Source organism: Siphateles boraxobius, unplaced genomic scaffold (assembly GCF_051911475.1).
Source record: "Siphateles boraxobius isolate OS27281-9 unplaced genomic scaffold, OSU_SipBor_1 84, whole genome shotgun sequence".
In the NCBI taxonomy this organism is placed as follows: Eukaryota; Metazoa; Chordata; class Actinopteri; order Cypriniformes; family Leuciscidae; genus Siphateles; species Siphateles boraxobius.
In genome coordinates this window covers 1,764,291-1,786,442 of record NW_027509213.1, presented here as the reverse complement: position 1 = coordinate 1,786,442, position 22,152 = coordinate 1,764,291, and the positions used below count along the sequence as shown (strand labels likewise).

The 22,152-nt window shown below is 37.7% G+C and overlaps 1 protein-coding gene across 2 annotated transcripts in view; it reads left to right on the top strand.

The window, feature by feature from the left end:
- The window catches only part of LOC143730981 (mannosyl-oligosaccharide 1,2-alpha-mannosidase IA), a 207,551-nt gene that overhangs the window by 129,845 nt on the left and 55,554 nt on the right, over nt 1-22,152 (top strand). For both annotated transcript variants that reach the window (XM_077221592.1, XM_077221591.1), the window contains exon 3: nt 5,317-5,432. In XM_077221592.1, the coding sequence (XP_077077707.1) occupies nt 5,317-5,432 (116 nt within the window). The remainder of the gene's footprint in view (nt 1-5,316; nt 5,433-22,152) is intronic.

Genomic DNA, 22,152 nt, shown 5'->3' with positions numbered 1-22,152 from the left:
ATTATTATTATTATTATTTTTTTTTTTTTTTTTTGAAAGTAAAGAGCTTCTTTTATTTCATGATTTATTTCTTAATTTCTGCTTATTTTTGGGGTCAAATGTAGTAAAACTCTGTATATAATGAGACTTGTATTTAAAGAAGCTAGTACTTCATCCCTTACATTAATCAGAAATGACAGTAAAGACATAGGCCTACTGTAAAACATTTATATCTGTTCAAAGAATTATGAAAAATATATAATAATATCAAATAAAAAAGCAGGGGAAAGTATAGAGCTTCTTTTATTTCATGATTTATTTATTAATTTCTTATTATTATTTTTGGTGGTGAAATGTAATAAAACTCTGTATATAATGTTTACTGTACTACCAGACTAGAAATACAGACAAGAACCTGTGTTATTTTATATTTATTTATATACTATTATAGTTTTTATAAAAAAAAAAAGATTTGTGTATTTAAATAAAATACAAAATGTATTTTAATTTGAGTAATTGCATTGTGTGCATTTTTCATTTTTATTAGAATGTTTTTTTATTTCTTTATTTTCAAACTTTAAAATTTATTTATTTTATTTCAGCTTTATAAAAAAAAAAAAAAAAAGATTGTTAGCTTTACTTAACAGTAGGGTGAGCAGATGTCCCGTTTTCCCCGGGGCAGTCCGGTACTCTATTATGAGTGTCCCGACGTATTATGAAAAAAATCATATTTCATCTTTCTTAAAATGTATTTTATGGCTGAGCAATAGAGCAAGTATTCTGTCGCGCGAGAACAGCCTAATCAAAGGTAGCCAATCCCGTCATTGTATATTTTGAAGAACAAAATTACCATCCAATCACAATTCTCCTTTGATAGCGAAGACGGGACCTGACGTCAGTGTCAGGAGTGGTAGAGCTCGGAGGAGATCAAGTCCGATGCGAATTGCGAAGATGTCAAAAAGATTATATATACAGTGATGTGAATAAGTTAGGACACCCATGCTAAAGTTGCCTAAAAAGAGGAATAATAAATCATGTTTTGGAAATGGATCTTAATGCCTTAATTAAAAAAATGAGGAAAAATCCAACCTTTAAGGACACCAATTTTCTTGTGAATAAATAATGTATCATAAATAAATAAATGTTCTTTTAAAAAAGTCCCACATCATCACACACCCTTCACCATACCTAGAGATTGGCATGGTGTTATTTCAGTTAGCCTAATAGCTGGTATGATTTGCATTGAAAGATGATCTTATGGAAAGTACCCCATGCCAATCTCTAGGTGTGGTGAAGGGTGTGTGATGATGTGGGGATATTTTAATCCCAAAGGCCAAGGGAACTTTATCAGGATCCATATTATCCTGGATCCATGAAATAACTGGCCTTTAAAAATAAAAATCTGCCTGACTCTATGGGAGTTTAACATAGGGGTGACCTGACTTATGCAACCTGTATTTTAAGGAAGAACATTTAACATTTGACGGGACCGCGTTATCTGTTAATGACATATCTCACAAACCCCATTTCATGTTCTGTCCAATTTTTGAAGCATTCACGCGTGAAGTGCTTCGAGCACATCCGTGACCTCTCTGTTATCCCTCCTTCCTCGAAATGTAAAAAATCGAGCCATCTGGACCGTAACGAGGGAATTTTAGGGAATGGGAAAAGTGTTCCGTGAGTGCAACCAAAAATACACCTCGCCATCTCTCCTTTCACACGCTGTCAATCAATGCTCGCTCGGCGCTCGCAAACACACAGCAGCTTGTCTACTGTCAGTTGGAGGGGCGTGGTTATGGATGATAAGGAGACACCCAAACCGTAAAGCCTACGTCATCGGGCAAGGTCCTCCAACGCAGAGGGGAGGGGCATTTTCAAAATTTGATTAAAGATTACGAAGCCAAAAAATTGTTTTGTGTGGATTGACTTGTATGGATGAATTGTTCAACACAAAACGATCAATTTAGGCAAACAAAGTAAGTATGGTCAATTTTGATTTCATGGGGACTTTAATGATACATTATTCATATTCAAATTCATTATTCACAAAGAAAATTGGTGTCCTTAAAGGTTGGATTTTTCCTCATTTTTCTAATTAAGGCATTAAGATCCATTTCCAAGAGATGATTTTTTTATTCCTCTTTTTAGGCAACTTTAGCATGGGTGTCCTAACTTATCCACATCACTGTATACACATGTAGATACTTTTATGTGGGCGGTGGGGTGAGGGTGCCTGTCCCATATTCCACTCTTGAGAATCTGGTCACGAAATACACCTCAATGCAAGAAATTTAAGCCAAACATGATTAAAAACCAAACGACACATTACAATGTGCTTCGACGGAAGGGTTAGTTAGGAAGGACTTTGTCAGCCCTGTCTGATGTCTCACGTTGAGATGGAGATGTAGAGATGGCGTTGAGATATCAGCTGATAGGTTGTGACAGTCAGTGGTCCTGCTATCTTTCTCACTCTATCACTCGTCGTCTTTGCCTCAGATTAAACCCCGACCGGGTCTGAGAGTGACAAATGCGAGCGTCTCTAGAGGAGGCTCTGATAGCATTCGGCCATATGCCACATTGTTCCTACTAAGAGGAGCAGGAAATGGGACACGCCAGGGATCCGCAATCACTCCGGGATCTGAGAGCGCTGTTGTGCCCCTGTGACGTCCTCTGCCGGTGACCTCATTAGCCGGCCCGTATCGGTAATAAGCTGGGGTCAAAGATAAACCGGCCCGCGCTCTCCGATGGGTGTGAAGCTTGATTAGAAGGGAATGATGAGCGAAGGGGAATGAAGAAAGATGAACGACTCCCATGACGTCTGACGTGATTAGAGCTGATAAAGAAGACTGATGTCGTGTCCAGAAAATCATCAGATCATCCTACAGGCGAGAGATGGTCCCTAATAAATGAACAGATCACAACTTCTAACTTTTACGTCTAAAGCAAGTGGCACATCATGAAAAAACTAGATCTGTCCCATATTACTAAAGTAAAAGATTAAAGCTATAGTTTTACAACATGGAAATATTCATTCTATATACAGTATATATATTGTACATATCCCTCAGTTCAAAAGTTTGGTTCAATGAGACTTTTATTTAAAGAAGCTAGTACTTCATCCCTTACATTAATCAAAAATGACAGTAAAGACATAGGCCTACTGTAACACATTTTTATCTGTTCAAAGGATTATGAAAAATATATAATAATATATAAAATATAAAAAGCAGCCTTATGTATATATAGCCTACAGTAGTAGTAGAAAAATTATGAAAACATGCAAAAACAAGAGAGAACCAATGAAATATTAAAAACGAATTATTTTGTAGTAAATATATGCTTTTTCCTGTGAGCTTTTTGTTTTTCGATGCACTTTTTTTGGCATAGTAAAATAAAACCTGTAGCTTTAGTTTGTCCTTTTTTTCCAAATATTTTTTTCAGATAAATACATTAAACAAGTTTAGTGTTTTGTTCGTCCTTCATGTTTAAAATATTTAAAAATATAACTTTTTCCTAAAATGTTTATGTTTTAATATAAAGAAGGGTAGTTATAAACAAGTATCCCCTCGGGAAATCACTTTTTTATAAAAAAAAAAGAAATTATATATATATATATATATATATATATATATATATATATATATATATATAGTATGTATAACCCTTTATTTTATATTTGATATACTGCATATATTAGACCCTATACTTTTTAAACATATATTTTGTTGTCATTTTTCCACATTCTGTACCTGTATTTTGTTTTATTTAAATTTTGAATTAAAAGAGATTTAAAAAATTTATTTTCCCCATAAATCTGCCCCAATTGTTGCTTGTTTATATTGAATATGTTGCACTAAATAAACATGTATGCACATATTTCTGTACAGGATCCAGAATGAACACTTACAGACTGCCAACTGCAAGTAAAATTGGCTTTGGTGAGCTTTGGGTTTAGTTACCAGATGGTGTGTAACTTTATTAAGAAGTAAAACATAACACATGGTTTGAATGGAATAGAAAGAACGATAATACGACCCCCGCTGATGTGTGTGAGATCCTGACTCAAAGATATTTTAAATAAAACTTCTGACGTCACACAATTTTTTTTTCATTGGCTCTGGTCTGTGCAGTATCAGATCATGATACGATCTGGCTGCGAGGTTCATGTGTTCTCCGAGCTTATCACACAACGCTTCCTTCATTATTCGAGCTGGCAGAGATGCCTTTCATGTGCGTTCAAACTGACGTAACATCTAAACACACACTGGCAGCGGCTCCTTCACCAGCGTTTTCCTGCAGGGGACTGAAGACTTCAGTTATTTTCACTAGTAAGATCACACCATCTGTTATTTCTTAGAGCTCTTAGACCCATTGCAGTTGTTCCCACACTTACTGTGGTTGTGCTGGTGTTTTTGTGCAGCATGGCACCTTGTAATATGCAGCATTGCTCATAGTTGCATCACATTATCGCACTGGCACACGATGCCCAGGGCTCCGATTTACGCTACGTCTCATTTGCACCCGAGTTTGTCGAAATCCTTCTCCTGCTGCAGTATTTCTAGGGAGGTCATGGGAAAGGCTGTGGCCTGTGGGTGTTGGTTTTCCATTTCTTTTTCACAGTTCTTAAGCTCCTAATTGAAATGCTCATTAAACGTGTAGCAGCAGGGATTTCGCATCAGAGGTTTGAGAGTTGACACACTGCGTACATTGCGAGATTGAAACGCATCCTGCAAGGCTGTTTTTATTGCCTCATTCGTTCCCATTGGAGGGATGGAATATTTCATTGTTTGTCAACGTCATCTACATATAATGTGCTTTTCATCTGCTCCGACGGAGCCACTGCCTCCCTGCACTCTCCTGAAGCAATAAAGGCCTTGTTTTGTGCATGCCAGTTTGTGTAGTTTTTACATTAAAGGGGCTGAAGCCAGAGCAATCTCGTTTTAGGGTCGAGTGAATTAAATGAAAGCCTCCGAATATTTTTAATCAAGTATGTGAAGGGAATTTAATAACTTCAAATTAAATGCAGCTAAAGCTCTGGTGTTGTGGGGATCTCCGTGTGAGGAGGGAATAAGGGACGTGATGTTTTGCGGCTGCAGACTCGTGCACATTCACCTCAGATATTATACTTCTGCCTTTAGTTTGCTTGAGCTACAATAAAAGATCAGTTTAACATTCTGCAGCATCATCTGAATCTGAATAAATAGACATGTAAATCCCAGACAACAACATTGGTTTCGCCCAGATCCGGCCCACATCTGGTACGCGTGGAATCCACTTTTTAAAGTCATCATTTAAAGTTGTGCGACATCTCAATAATTTCATGTTTTGTGTTTGCAGGTGGTCTTCGAGGGGCTTCTATCGTGGATTCTCTGGACACGCTGTACATCATGGGTCTGATGGAGGAGTATGAAGAAGCAAAGGAATGGGTCCAAAACAGCCTGGACCTGAACTCGGTGAGCAAACAGTGTTGGGTGGGAATCAGTAACATTCCTCTGTGGGTTAGCAGCTCTGGAAAACTGTCAATCTTGGGCCATCTACAGCACTTGTTTAAAAGACTTCTATTGATCAGAAGCTGTGCTGGAATCAATTTTTTCTTTTAACCAACATCTAGTCTAGGGAACTGAGACCGTTTTTGTCCGAATCAAACATTCGTGAGTGGATGAAATATTTGTGGTTTCATGTTGACTGGACAAGTTATTTTAAAGTGCACTAATTCCTCTCTTTATTTCTGCGGATTGAAAGAAAGATGAGGAGTCTCATCCTCTGATAAAAGACATCTACAGCAGCCTGAGGGCACAGAGGTGAGAGAGATTACTCTCTGATGGACAGTTCTGTGGGGAAACTATTAGTTGCTAGGGCGTTGCCAGGATACAAGGTTGTTGTGGCTATCTGCTATGCCATTGCTTTGATGTTCTGAATGGTTGCTTGCAAGGGTGTTGCTAGGATACTAGAAAGTTGTGGGTAGTTGCTATGCTGTTGTTTTGATTTTTTGAATGGTTGCTAGGGTGTTCCTAGGATACCAGGATGTGGTGGAAAGCTGCTAGTCTGTTGCTAAATGGTTTCTTGGGTGTTCTGAATGGTTTCTAGGGCGTTGTTAAGATATGAGGATATTGTGTTAGTTGCAATGACATCATGGTTTACTCCAGAGCGGCTATATATATATATATATATATATATACATATATATATATAAAGAAAAAAAGAAACATCACTGAACTTGAACTTTCTTTGACACTATTTTCTTCTGGAAAGAAACTTTTTTGTATTATTTTCCTGATATCTCTAGGAGTTGTGGGTAGTTGCTAGGTTGTTACTAAGGGATTACCTGGGTGTTCTGAATGGTTCCTAGAGTGTTGCTTGGTTATTGCTATGTGGTTGAGTGTTCTGGATGGTTGCTTACTTGCAAATGTCAAGTAAGCCCACCCTTAAATTTGTTGAAATCAATTCTTAAATATTTCTAAATGAAATGATTTTGTTCCAGATGGGTGGGTAAAATAAAGCTGATGTAGCTGTGTGTCAAAAGCATCGCATTGGGTGCTTGCTGTTTAGAAAAGAAGGTCATAGTTGGTTCTGGACATTTGCACTTTTCTACTTTGACATCTAAAGTAGAAGTTTAAATTTCATAACTCTTGATACTGAGATTTTTGACAGTGTAAAATGGCTTGTTAAAATCTGTCATTTCTTCTGCTGTCATTGCTCAAGCAAAACGGTCTTATTCCATTCTGATGCACAGCGGCAAACTGCTCTGATTTATCCTGAAGGTTTTTTGGCAGTTCATTAAAGGCAGCAGTGGTGTTTTGAATGTTGTGCTGGTGAGAAGCCCAGTGGTGCATATAAATGATGCATTCTGATTGGTCTTTCCAAGCGTATGAATTACTCATAAACATGTTCATACACACAAAACATACTGTAGAGTATTTCCAGAAATATTACGGTTATTCTACCACAGCCCATAAAATCAAATCCATAAAATATATTTCATCTTTTAATTTTCTTTTTATGGACCACAGTGGAAAAAATTTATTTCTTGTCCATTTCTATAATTTACCCTAAAGTCTTCAGATAAGGGGTGAAGAAGCAGCTTATACAATCTAAAGAAATGTATTAATTGCAATTCAGTAAATTCTTCTAATTTCATTTTTTTAGTTTAATTAAAAATCCACAATCATGAACTGAAAGGGTGACAGTTCTCAATTTCTGAATTGTGCGCAACACACACACACACACACACACACACACACACACACACACACACACACACACACACAAACACACGTAGAGTTGTGCAATATTTAGATCACTGGGGCAGGACTGTGAGGATAGTCCTGCGGGATCAGCAATAATGTGTCTCTCTCTCCATCACATCATGAGTCCAGTGGTGGTAGAGCAGCAGTGTCTGAGGTGTTTAGTGGCGAGGGAGGGCAGTGTCTGTCATGAAGACACACAGTCTAGATTTACATTTCACACTTTGTCATAGAGAAAGCCAGCTTCATCCGTCACTCCCCGCACGCATTCAATCAATCTCCTGCCGAGTCTTCTTTTATTACTCTTTAGCTGAGCATTTGCTCACTGATGGAGAACAGAGCACTTCAGCACGAGAACTTCCTGCTCTGACTAGGAAGTGGTTTTCTAATCTAAGTTGAAGATGGCAGCTGATGCTTCTGTATCAGGGAGGAAATGACTTACAGTCAACAACTCCAAAGTTTAGAGATTGACCGATATATCAGCCAGACCAAGCAATCGCCCGACATGTGAGATGAGCATTAGGGGGCCAGTCTCAGACCATGGACACTGGTCTATGTATCAGTCATATAAATCAGTCATATAAATAGATAGAATTCTCTCCAGAATTCATATTAATTAGTTTTACGATCCCTTTATGAACTTTCTGAAGCGTCAAAGTGGTAGTTGCGTAGCTGTCAATGTGGAGGGACAGAAATCTCTCAGATTTCATCAATCGGAGTAATCATTTGTGTTCTGAACATTAAAGAAAGTCTTACCGGTTTAGAACGACATGACGGGGAGTAATTAATGACAGAATTTAAATTTTTGGGTGAACTATCCCTTTAATGACAGACAATAGATAAGCTGTATTTTTTAGTGAATTTTGACAGAATATTACATGAATCATTCATTGATTCATCTATTTATCTATCTTTATGGAGAAAAATATATGAACTAATTATGTGATTCAAATATTTAGTGTGTTTATGTTATTTTGACAGAAAATTTTGCAAATGTATTCATTTATCCATTCATCTATCTTTATCGAGACAAATATATGAGCTAATTAATTATATGATTCAAATATTTACCATTTACACTTTTGACAATACTGTGAACTGAGGTTATGCATTGTTTATGATGTTGAAAACGATAATAAATTTGTTTTGAAATGAGTGAAGTTTATTTTAGCACTTCACCTATCACTCAGGCAGGAGACGAGAAAGAAAAAAATCCACACCTCAGCAGTTCTTCAGTCTCTTAATTCACTCCTCCGCCGACCCGCTCCACGCTACCAATCAGTCACTTAAGTGGCTTGTTACATTTCCTGTGCTTTCCTGAGATGTTTGTTGCTCATAAATATGGATATGTGTATAACTCAGTCTGCAGTCTAAGTGTGCTGTGGTAGTCAGACGTTTGATGCATCTGTTCATTGGAATATCTATCTATCTATCTATCTATCTATCTATCTATCTATCTATCTATCTATCTATCTATCTATCTATCTATCTCTGTCTGTCTGTCTGTCTGTCCATCCATCAATCGACGTTTGTGCAATGGGAATATCAGACACTGGGAGGCATCGGGAAGACGCAAGGCCAGTTTAACGGTGGGCAAGATTTAGCACTGCAATCAGGTCAGAACGAATGACTTTACAGATCCAACTTGTCAAATGTGATGCAAGACGGATCTTGTAGAACGAGGGTGAGATTTGTCTTCCAAATAGCCGTGTCCGTGAGCGGAATGACTCCGCGTATTTCGCACTCTCGTGGGTTGGGATGAGCAATTGTGAGTTAATCCGAGCTTTAGCATGAGGCCAAGCAGGACAGGATGGTGTCGAGAGCGTTTATCTTGAGGTCGGGAGAATGGATCTATTCAGAGGAATGACTCTCCGTTTATTTGGTTGGAGGCGAACGCAAACAGAGCAGAATCCTAATGACTGTGTTTATACTGCGGGATTGGAGTAATCTGATTAATTCCGTTCTGTGCTGGTGATGTGATTCACCCTCATATCAGCCAATCGCAATCTGAACATAAAGGGCAATTGGAGGGAATTTCTGCTCTCGAAAAAACATTTTCTTATTACCATCTCTGATTTGATTGCTCTATTCGCTCTTTCAGACTCTCCGCTGCTCTCAGACACGCAGAAACACGTTGGCTCGCTTGTTCACACGGCTGTTGGCGACTCTGATGGCGGCCGATGACAGAGTTGATTAAAGTTTGAAGCAATAGACTGTGCCTGCATCTTTGGCTCATTAATGTGACTGGCATGTTTTTAGAGGTGACTCAACACTTCACTCTGAGAGTGTTACGAGTGTGTGTTGTGAGGGAGTTACACTAACTGAGCTCTCAAAAACTATTTCAGCACTCATAGATGTTTGTTCAGCCTTTGCTGAAAATTTAGCCTGGGAAAACCCAGACGAACTTCCGGCAAATTTAGATTTGCTCTGCAAGTTAGTCTGGCGAAGAGCCCATTCAAACTCATTTCCAATCTCTCCAAATCGAGGCACCAATCACAAACGTTGAGGCGGGCTTTACAAGATGACGATCAATCTGATTGGTTTTAAGGTCTATGCAATTGCTTACAGAGGCATTTGAGCGACGTCTGTTGGTGACGCCCCTTTGGAAATGAGCTGTGAATGAACCTTCCACAGACCCTAACTCAGTTACGACTGAGAAGGGTCTGGTTTTAACCAGGCTACTGAAAATTGGTCTCGCCATACAATCATAAAACAATTAACAATACACAACATCCACAATATCAAAGCTTAAAGTCCCTGTATAGGCAATTCTAAAAAAAAAAAATTCTAAACGCATTATAAATGCTAGAAATGTATTGCTAAAACATATTACAAAGACTTTGAACTGTGAAGTACTGAATTGTGGAGTTAGACCGTCAAACAGTTTTTCACCATTGCTATTTTCTGTATTTTTTGGGCGGGGCTAAAACGGGGCTCGACGACGCACTGGAGCCCCTGAGCTCCTGGACACGCCCCTACTTGATGACGCACTGAGGCCACTGAGGCTGGCCGCTCCACTAACAATAGAGCACATTCGCATGAGTTTGGTGCTCAACCGCGAGTTACTGTCAGTACTATTAGTTACTACAGCCTACAGTTTGCTAACTAGCTATGCCTTCGACATGGAAATGCGTAGGCTACTACCTGGATGCGATCATGTACAAAACAGATTGCCGTCTTTATTTAAATTTCCTAAAAACTATCACATCAAGAAGAGGTGGATTCATTTTGTGAAGAGCCACCTTGATGGAGAGCTGAGGCTGAGGGGATGAGAGAGAGAGGGAGACGGACTCTTGATTTGACCGCGGCTACTTATCCAATGGGGGGGGCGGGGGGGTGGATGAGAGAGATACGGAGACGGACTTTTGATTTGAGCGCGGCAAATTCTCCAACGGGGGGGGGGGGGGGGTGGATGGGTGGACGGACTTTTGACTTCAGCTCGGCGTCTTCTAAGGGCCCCCCCCCCCCTGCCTCGGGCCCTGGGTACCCTTTTTCCCCCCGCTACCACGCCCCTGAACGCGAGTGGGCGTGGTTTCAGCGCAGCCAGTGGACCAGCATTTGAGGGCAGAGAATACTGCTCATTTTTTCAAGATTTTGATAGTTTATTTTATGTACTTGCCGGCTTTTTTATCATTCAAATTTGGCTGGGTGGCAATATGCTTTTAGATCACTGCTTTTAGATTTTCGGGAAGGAAAAAAAATCCACTCCCCGGGCTCAGTAATGTTGAATTCAAATATCATGTAAATAAAGACATGTTATGTTACATTGTGATGCGATGGTGTATTCTGGAAGTGATTAAAGAACAAATAATTTTTGTCAGCTGAAAGGCAAATACAAATGTTTTTATTAAAGGTGCTCTAAGTGATGTCACGCGTTTTTTAGGCCAAAACATTTTGTCACATACAGCAAACATCTCCTCACTATCCGCTAGCTGCCTGTCCCCTGAACACGGGATCTCTGCAGACACCCCAGACTCCACACACGACAACAAAAAAACTGGGCTAACCCGCACCACGAGACATAACAAACTGTTCCAGCCAATAACCGACAAGAAGGATTTGGGGGCGGGGTTTGGGGGGTTAGTGCGCGGATGAGGAGGAGGGAGGCTCTAGCTAGCCCCCGTTTTGTTTGACAATACTTCGAACGTCATCAAGAAGTGACGTCACCCGACATCGCTTGGAGCACCTTTAAGTTAGATAAATATTAAACAGTTTCAGGTTATGTTTTTGTAAATGGTAAATGGTAAATGGACTGCATTTATATAGCGCTTTCACTGACCCAATGGCCACCAAAGCGCTTTACATATTGCCTCACATTCACCCATTCACTCACTCACTCATACACCGACGGCGGTGTCAGCCATGCAAGGCGCCATCCAGCTCGTCGGGAGCAGTTGGGGTTAGGTGTCTTGCTCATGGACACCTCGACACTTGGTCAGGTGGAACCGGGGATAGAACCACCAACCTTTCGGTTTGTAGACCGAAACACCTTTTGTGTTGGTAACGTCCCACATTGTCCTACACAATCTTATAATCGTCCCACATTTGGTGTGTTTGATGGTGGTCACCCTAGTGTGGTAAGCAGAGCAGACATGAGTGTTCTCTTCCTCTCCGGTTCGAATCCGGCACAGCGGAACAGATGGAAAAGCATTAATGAAGTCTTGCTGGCAGTGGATGGACGGCTGTCATTCTGTTATTCTGCTGCATCCCGTTCCTCCTCTTTCTGCTTCTTGTTGCTATGGAAGCCCTGTTTGATACAAAGGAAACAAACCACCTCCGTTCAGACAGTCTCTGAGCTCTTCACGACTGCACTGATCAGGGTTCTGATAAAATCACAATTGAAGAATTCGCTTCTTTTCAGATCATGCTTATTTGAATGAAGTACAAGGAAGGTGAATTTGAATTTGAATTGTAATTGTAATTCACATCTGATGCATTCTGGGAAATGCTGTTTTCTGCTCTGGAGCACAAATGTTCATTTATTAAATGATTAAATAAACTAAACCCATATTTAAATAGGTGGCATTTAAAACATTTCAAATCGAATTTCAATTCTGCCCCTTAATTCGCATTCAGTTGAATTTAAATTTAAATTAAGTTCTGAGTAGCACACAATTTGAAAAGTTTTAAATGATTTTTAAATGATTTTTTACAAAAGTGATCCACAAATATGATCAAATGTTGGTGTAAAATCACTTATCAATGTTATTTTATTATTACTTATATACTATTGTGGTATTTTATATATACATAGCTTTTATTATTATATATTCTTTAGTTTTACATGTGTAAAGGTTCAGATTTATAATGCTTCTGTTTGTTTCATGCCTCTGGGGTCTCAGTTTCAGTTCGGTAGAGTAAATAATTGTTACTTCTGGTGGTACAATGCTTAGGAAATCTGAGACTAACATCGATAACTGATGTTTTAATACTTTTCTGCAGTCTAATTGCGGCTACTTGTGTATAAGCAGTCAGTGAATTAGATATAAAGCAGTGAATCAGAAAGGCCTTGTGTAGATTGAGATTTGAATTGGTTTGTACACACACACACACACACACACACACACACTATATATATGTGTAATTTGTTTTAATTTAAACTGACACAGTCCAAGTAATCCATGTGTCTTCTTTGAAACACAATATTAATCTGAAGTTAAACCTGACTCAGTTTAGTCGTGGAGTAGCCCTAGTCTTCCTCCAGAAAATCTGCTTATTAAACTCTGTACTGGACTAAGTCTAGGACCATTTAAAACCATGACAGAGAAAGAGGAAGCTTGATTTCTTTTAATCTAGTTTAAAAGGCCATTTTAGTCTAGGACTAGGCTTAATCTCTGTCCAGGAAACCGCCCCTAAAAGTTAAAATTTTTCATCTAATACTTATATTTTATTTTATATCAGCTTTTTAAAATATTACTATTTGTAATTCTATTTGAATCGCATACTGTCTGAGTAGGTACTACATTTGAATTTTGTTTACGACCATTAAAATGTATGTTGTATATTATATGAATGCGTGTAGTATGAATGAAATTCGGATGTTCTACATCAGCCACATTGTTACTTTCATAAATGCTCTCCCATGGCCTCATGGGATAGTGAAGATGGGATAGTAAAGTGTCCATCGAATGTGCACTTCAGAATCTTGGTGGAAGTAGTAGGTGATATGGCTAATATCCATAACTGATTATGACACTTGGGGATTGGATACTTGGGGAGATTGGGCTATTTTTCACCTACTGTACAGTATGGAAGTATTCGGTTTCAGACGAAGCACTCGTTTCTATGATTGACAGTAACTGGGGGATTGGGGGGGCGGAGCTTAGTGAAGGATCAATTAGTCTGGAATATTCCATTCTTCTAATACCTGGAATCCACTCACTCTGTTGGGGGTGGTTGATGTCAGGCACATTTCTCCATGGACACGGTTGACATTTTCAAAGATTTTATTCTGAATGAGCATTTGACATTATTGCTTATCTAACCATACTGCGCAAATTATATTCCATGGGAAGATACGCATCCTTTGAAGAGGCAAAATAAGAGGGCGGATAATTAGCGTGTTCTTTGAGCCCTTGAATGGAGACTTCCTTGCTGAGAGTCTCTCCTGGGTGTCATCCGAAGAGAGAGAGAGAGAGGAAAAACTGATGGTGTTTCCCTCAATACAGTTAGAGCTTCCCACATCTGGAGCCATGCGCAGATCTTCATGTAGTTTACATATCTAACTGAGAGTGTGTGTGTTTGGGGTGTAAAGGTTCAGATTTATCATGCTTCTGTTTGTTTCATTTCTCTGGGGTGTCCGTTTCGGTTCAGTAGAAAATATAATTGCTACTTTTGGTGGTCAAATGATTAGGAAATCTAGGACTGATATTGATAACTGATGTTTTAACACTTTTCTGCAGTCTAACTGCGGATACTTGTGTAAAAGCAGTCAGTGAATTCAGAAAAGGATTGATAAAGAGCAGTGAATCAGAAAGGCATTTTGTAGAATGAGATTTGATTAGGTTTGTATCTTAAACTCAGTTATCAAGTGGTTCCCAAAAGCAGCTTCCAGCAAACCTTAGCAGCTCGTATCAGTTTTTCAAACACTAAAGTTTAACAACAAGAAGAAATACTCAGGGTAAATCACACCGCAGGCCTCAGTGGCCCCTGGCGACAAATAAACGTGTGTTCTAAATCTCGCCTCAGTGTTTCTTCCAGACTTCTATTTATTTCTTAATAGTTCAATTAGTCTTCCAGATTGCAGTTTAATGCATTTCAATTTGATCTTGATGAAGTTGAATTTGATCCTCAGTTGTCTATCGTCTCGGCACAATCCCCTCGGCAGCTGAAGTGTGAACAGAGTATCGAATGTAGTCGCAGGTTTGTTTGCTTGTGAATTTAATTAACTCACTATTACACGTCGACACACTGGAGATTGTGCATCATAGGCTGCATTTACACTGCAAGGCCTGAGAGTAAGTTTTACTGTGTCAGTGAATGCATTGATTTCAATAGATTCGCACTGAGAATCAGAACTTTGTCTTGCATGTAAGCGTCCAGATGAGTGAAGGAACGCCTGAAGCAGGAGCCTCTTTCAGGAGATCAGTAACATGGTTTTTTGATAAATGAAAAAGAAAACGAGCCTTTTCTCAAGGTCAGATGTGCCTCTTCATTGCCAGGTCAGATTGTCTGTGTTTTTGCGGTTTTAATGCACTTTTTTATACCAGACTTGTGCCTTTCCAGAATCAATGTATTAATAATTCATGCTATAATCAGATAGGTGGTACTGCTGGCTGGGAATAATTTCTTTTAATAGTGTGAATACATGATTGATGAAGGTGACCCAACACTAAAAGATATAAATATACAAAATCATCTGGCCTCCGTCCTTTTTAAGGCTTGACTCCAAGGTTAGAAGAAAAATCGATACTAGATAGAAGAAGAAAGGGAGAGAAAGTTGAGAGAGTTTGTGAATGCAAAAAAGTTCCTAAGCACAAAGTCCCTCTCTATATCAGTGTCAGTGCTTCTGAACTCCCTGAAACGCCTCCATTGTAGTCTTGAGTTTTCTTTCAGGAACAAACACACCACAATATTCCTCATTTAAATAATTCCTGCAGAAGGCATTTGCTAAATAAAGGGGCGGGGCCTGGTTGAGTTGGTTAGTAGTGTGTTGAAACTCTTTTTTTGGTTATGGTGAGGGGCGGGACATTTCCCAAACACACTTCTTGAAGCAGTTGACCAATCACAACACACTGGTCAAGCCGACCAATCAGACCACTGTGTTCTTTTCTGAAGGAGAGCCTTCATACAGGAACTAATCTGGGGTTCGTTTCCCAAAAGCATCGTTAGCATAGTCAGTGTTTCCCGAAACCACAGTTCTAACGAACACTCGCAAACAGCATCGCATAGTTGTGTAATTGAAAATGACCGCTCTCGACCTGTGGTTACAAGCATAGTTTCTAGTTTGCATGACATGTGGAATTAATAAATCCTTATCTTGAGCGAAATAAGCAAGCTGACATTCAGTACAATCTATATCTTTTAGTTTAGAATACATACAAATGTAATTTACGTCTTTTAGTTTTCCAAGAGATTTAAAGTGTCGTTCTTGAAGAAGTGCGCACGTGCTATTACGTAAGAACGAGCCTATGATTGAATCTGGCAATAACGCAAAATATCGGAGAAAAATTAGAAATGGTCCTCTGGTGCCATGTCCGTAATTTATAGAAAAACATCAAGCATTAATTCGATCTCAAACAGACTAATTAAAAGTAATTACTTCACTACTAACACATTACTTTAGTGCTATATATATATTTATACTTATAGCATATATAAATATATATAAGAATATTTTGCAATGTATTTAAATTATATCAATGACTATAATTCATTAGTTTTTCATTGATTTATACATTCTCAATAGCTCATGGGATTGTGGTTCACTCCCTCATAAAAATGTAAATATACAGTCTTATATGTTTTTCTTATTTCCATATTTTCAGATTAAAATCATACGCTGTAATGTGATTCAGTTCAGAACAGGTTGGTTTCAGGCTTATAGAGCTCAAGAAAATGAATGAAACTGAGGCACTGAACAAGCGGGCGGTCACTGCTGTGCTCTGTTGTGTAAAATAAAATCCTGCACCATTTTTCCTGTGGACATATTTGTTCTATTGAAACTGGAAGTTTGGACACATTTAGAAAAATCACACTCTAAGGGCTGAACGCCCTAAAGCTGAAAGTCTAGAATCGCTGCTGGTAATGACTTTCTCTTCTATTCGTTGTTGTATTGACAGGTAAGTGTAATGGAGAGAGAGAGATATTGTGAGAAGGACGATTGGCTGTAATTGGGTCTAATTACTCGGCTGGGTCTGTCTTAATTATGAACCTTGTCTTTTAATTTTCCAGTAAGCATTTAAGTGGATGGGCTTCGAACATGTCCAGAGGAGATTTATCTGTGGTCAGATTGTATTGCTCAGGAACAGGAACATCAAAATAGTAATTGAATAATTAAGATTGTTTTAATGTTTTTGAAAAAAAAGTCTCTCATGCTCACCAAGCCTGCATTTATTTTGATACAATAAAAAGTGGAAAATTGTGAAAAATCATTTCAATAAAAAATAAAAATTCTATTATATTTTGAAATCTTTTGAATAATAATCAGCATCATTACTCCAGTCTTCAGTGTCACATGATCCTTCAGAAATCATTCAAATATGATGATTTGCTGCTCAAGAAACATTTCTTATATTATTATCAATGTTAAGTTGTGCTGCTTAATATTTCAGGAATTCGAGATACACTCTCATTCAAAGGTTTGGAATGAGTAATTAATATTTTTATTCAGAAAGGACACATTAGATTGGTCAAAAGTGACAGTAAAGATATTTATAATGTGTTTTTGCAATAATATGAAGCAGCACAACTGTTTTCAACATTGATGAATAAATGTTTATTGAGCAGCAAAATGATTTCTGAAGGATCATGTGACACTGAAGACTGGAGAAATGATGCTGGGAATTCAGCTTTGATCACAGGAATAAATTAAAATTTACTATATATTCAACAGTTATTTTAAATTGTAATATAATTGTAATCAAATAAATGCAGCCTTGGTGAGGGAAATAGATTTCTTTCCAAAACATAAAACATCTTAATAATTACGAACCTTTGACTGGTAGTGTATCTATCATAATATGTATGAATTGTGTCGTTCATAATGAAACTACAAATGCATTATCACTTCAGATCTCTGCAGTGTTAGGTTTCACTTCTAAACTTCTAGGTTGCACTACACACTCCAACAGCTTGAAATGTTCTTCTCAAAGTAGCCTCCTGATACACTCAACATAATGGATCCATCTGTGTTCCAACTCTATCTGAATAAATGAGAGTCTCGGAAGATCTCCAGGCTGCCAGTGAGGAATGAGCTCCTTAAAGTGAAGGTGACCTGAAAGTGATGGGAATTAGCCTCCCAAGAACAGTGGAATGAGAGTATCCCTCATGCTGTCTGTGGCCACTGAAGACATTCAGCACATATCAATGTGAAGTCTTAAAGAGTTACTTCTCCCTAAAGCGAATATTTACTCACCCTGGTGTTGTATTAATCTCATATGCCCTTCTTTCTTTTTCAGAGCAGAAAAGGATAAACAAAACAACAAAAAAACGCCCGGCTCGCGCTCGTCCATTTAATAGCAGAGAATAGTGACCAACTTCAAGCTTTTTAAAGAATGACCCATGCTACACGTGGGGATATACTATATTATATACTATACTATTTGATTTAACGGACCCCGTCCGTTGGTCTTGGTTCGTGACTCTATTAGCGACGCAGTTCACTCCGTCTCGGCTCGAGAAAAACACGACACATACCTTTAAGAACAGCGTCACAGCATCTACAGGGATATTTATTAAAAAAAAATTATGCTTTTAAAACCGTCAGATATTGTCAGTTTTTTATTGGAAGTTTGATTCATGCATTGATACTGTATCACCCTGGCATACTGTATTTGCTGCATCAGATTCTTGTTTCTTACTAATTTTGTTGCGCTGATTCCAAAAATGTTGTCTGTTTTTCTCTAGCATGTCACTTTCTCACATAAACATGCTGCATTTCGTTGCGTTTTTGCTTTTGACAACCATTTGTAATGAACTCTTGCATTATCCTTTATTCCTATCTTCCTCTGAACTATCTGTTCAATTCTCAGCCGATTTTCACATATATAAAATTATTTTACGGCTAATCTTGATTTTAAGGTTAGAATCTTGGCCAGTGACAGAATTGTGACAGTCAAAAATTAGTATTTGAACTTATTTTCAAGTTAAATAATTTTGAATACTTTTTTCCCTTAAAACCAAAACTCTTGACATTTGCCTGCCTTTAAGTGGATACTATGAAGTAAGTATATAATATAATTTAAAACATCTTCAAAAACTAGTATGTGATGAAAACTTGTTATTGATATTTTTAACTCGCGTCATCAAATATTGGGACTTTTTTTGCAAATCCGATTTTTTTTTGTGTGCATTTTTTTCACGCTATGATGCATTATTCACTCCTTCAGCTGCAAACATGTTTCTCTCCATGATCTTAATTTTTTACGGAAAGAGAGCTGATTGCAGGCAACATCTTTGTAGAATGAATCTTATTTTTACTTCGAGTACATCCCAACTGAGCTCTGGCCAGTTGCACAGCCCACTGATAACAGTACGGGTGTATAGACACCTACAACCAACAAACAAAACCGTGATCCGACGTCCTCCAGCGAGAGACGCTGGATGTGTAAAACACCCCGTCAATCTAATCATCTTCTTGATTGGAGATGGATCAATAATTGGTCCACTTTGATGATCAGTGAGGGCTAATTACCACTAATCACTGACGTCTTTAATCACAGCCTGTTTCGTACTAATTTAAGCATGCTTTGTTGTTGGACTGTTAGTGTTACCACATGCTAAGTGAAGCCCGTAACAGTAGACCTAACACATCCGTCAACGTTTGCCAACACCTGACAGTTTAAAAGGAATCCAGATGTACTTAACTATTCCCCGCTCACACACAAAAATAGTGTCTGAAACAGTATGCATTATTCAAGTGTTTCATACAGGCATGATCTTATGTTGCATGTGAGTGAAGCTGCATGTGAAATTACACCTGTAGAAATGACTTTTATTAATTTATAGTTTATATATACCAATCAAAAGTTTTTTTTGTTAATGGTTTGTAAGGAACATTTTATGCTTGCAAAGGCTGCATTTATTTGATGAACAGAAGAAAAAAAATCGTGAAATATTACTACAATTTAAAAATAACTGTTTATTATTTTAAAATGTAATTTATTCCTGTGATCAAAGCTGAATTTTCAGCAACATTACTCAGAAATCATTCTAATATGATGATTTGCTGCTCAAGAAACATATCTAGTTATCAATTTTGAAAACTGTTGAAAAATGAATATTTGATTAATAGAAAGTTCAATTAAAAAGCATTTTATTGAATTAGAAATATTTTGTAACATTATAAAATGTCTATATTGACACTTTTGATCAGTTTAATGTGTCCTTACTGAATAAAAGTATTAGCTGCCGTAAAAAAAACTACTAACCCCCAAACTGTTGAACAGTAGTGTATGAATAAATAAATAAATATATACAATTCACTTTCATAGCTGTTAATTGTTTTGACGGTATTTATCTTTGATTAATGTCTAATTAGAGAAAACATTTGTTCCACATATCAGAATAAATTGTCATTTTTAATTCAAAGTCAAGAATTGAAAAAGGATTCTTACATTTTAAAATTTCTGTGTCCAATTATATTGCAAATAAAAACTTTTTTTTTTATTCTTAAAATGTCAGTTTGATAAATAATGAATAAAATACAGTATGTACTTCAGAAATGGTTTGGATTGAGCACTAGTATGCTATTCTGAACCCTGAACGGTTTTGAGTTTCCTGCAAGCAGACTTTCTGTGCACACAACACATCCTCACACACATAATCACATTAGCACATGCCCGCATCCAAACCAAACCAAATCTGTGCCTGTTCAACTGAATGCTTACCAACATGTGAGGCACAAAACAACACGACGGCACTGCGTCTTCAATCCTGAAACCGTTGTAGGAGCTTTCAGCATGCTGTATTTTTAGCCGCTGCAATTTTATTCAATGTCTCAGTGCGCTCCATTTATGTGCTTCTAACAATAGTATCTCTATAGCATCTCTGCACGAGTCTTCCTTGTGCACCGGCTGCCAAACGTGCAGGAATTAAAATGCTAATTTGGTGCCATTAGCTTGACAGCGCAGCCATTACCCATGACCACACCACAGCCCAGAGGTCCAGCGGTTACAATAATGCAACGCACCTGATTGAAACCACCCAGCTATTATGGAGCACAGAGGTGAAGGGTAATGGAAAGCTTAAAGCAAAAGTGTAGCAAAACCTTGTCGCTGTGGAGAAAAAGTGTGAAAAAGAACATGGGACGCACCATTTTGCAACATTACAGAATGTAGAGAGAACTGCATTGTACTGTTTTGTATTATTATTATTATTATAAATAAAACAAAGATCATTGTATTGCATTTCAAAATAAAATACTACTGAATTTCATTTCAATTCAATTTACTCTGTTTTATAAATGTTCTAACATAAAACAAGATTATTGAAGTGTATTTTACAAGAAAATACTATTTAATTGAATTGAATTTACTCTTTATTTTATAAATGTTGCAACATAAACAAATTTTCTTGCAACAAAACAGACTGTTGGAGTACATTTTACAAGAAAATACTATTGAATTTTATTTTATTTTAATTCAATTTAATTTACTCTTTATTTTATAAATGTTGTGACATAAACAGAGATTATTGGAGTACATTTTACAACAAAATACTATTTAATTAAATTTACTCTTTATTTTATAAACGTTGCAACATACATATTTTTGAGTACATTTTACAGGAAAATACTATTTCAGTGTTTCAGAATTTTGACGTTTAAGGGGCTGTTTATAAGTTAAACGTTTTCAATGCGTTTTGGCCCTTCATTTACACAACAGCAGCGTTTTGGGGGCCCGAAAACGCATATTTTTGAAAGCAAGTTGCAAAGTGCAAGTTTTTGAAACTGTTATCGTCTAGATGTGAATTTGTTAAAACGGTCACGCTTTACAAAGTGTCATCGCCCACTACTCACACGCATAATACAGCATTTTTAGACGTTTTCTCTGATCCGTTTCAACGTGGATCATTTTGACAAGTTTGTTGTCTCTACTCGAAAAATGAAATGGAAAGACGTTTCCGTTTTTAGCACATTGTTGTAATGTCAATGCACCCTAATTCAATGTGGTACTTGCTACCTGCAATTTCTGAGTGAAAATCGTTCCTACACCATTTTATTTTCAGTGTATACACTGTTTTAAAAATGGAAAGACATCCACATACACAAACATATTTACCCACAAATATCTACTTAGGCGCTGTAGCTTGGGATTTGTTCGATTTCTTTCTGGATAATCCTTTTAAAACCTCTCTTAATTCGTGATGGTTTAGGCTGCTTTCCTCAAACATGCTATTTTTTACCGCTGTGAATTGTGCTGCAGCTGATTTAAGACGGAAATACTCTCTGTGTGTGTTGGGATTACTTTCATTTGGCTCACGGTGAAGTCTTGTGTTTTTGGATACTCCTCTCTCTCTGTCTGACACATGGCTTCGAGATGTCTGCTGTCTTTCTGCAATGCTTCAGACACACATTGAGCTGGAACCGTTTTTAGATGTCAGATGTGAGTGTGATTTAAGTGTGCTGTTGATCAGTGCATCGATGAATGGATTGAAGAGGTGATTGCTCTCTTCAGTTCTCTGCTATAATTCTCTTATCATCTACTCCAGAGATTCTGCTTCCTTCCTGTAAGTGGCCATGAGTCAATAAGGACTCTTGTCACCTCAA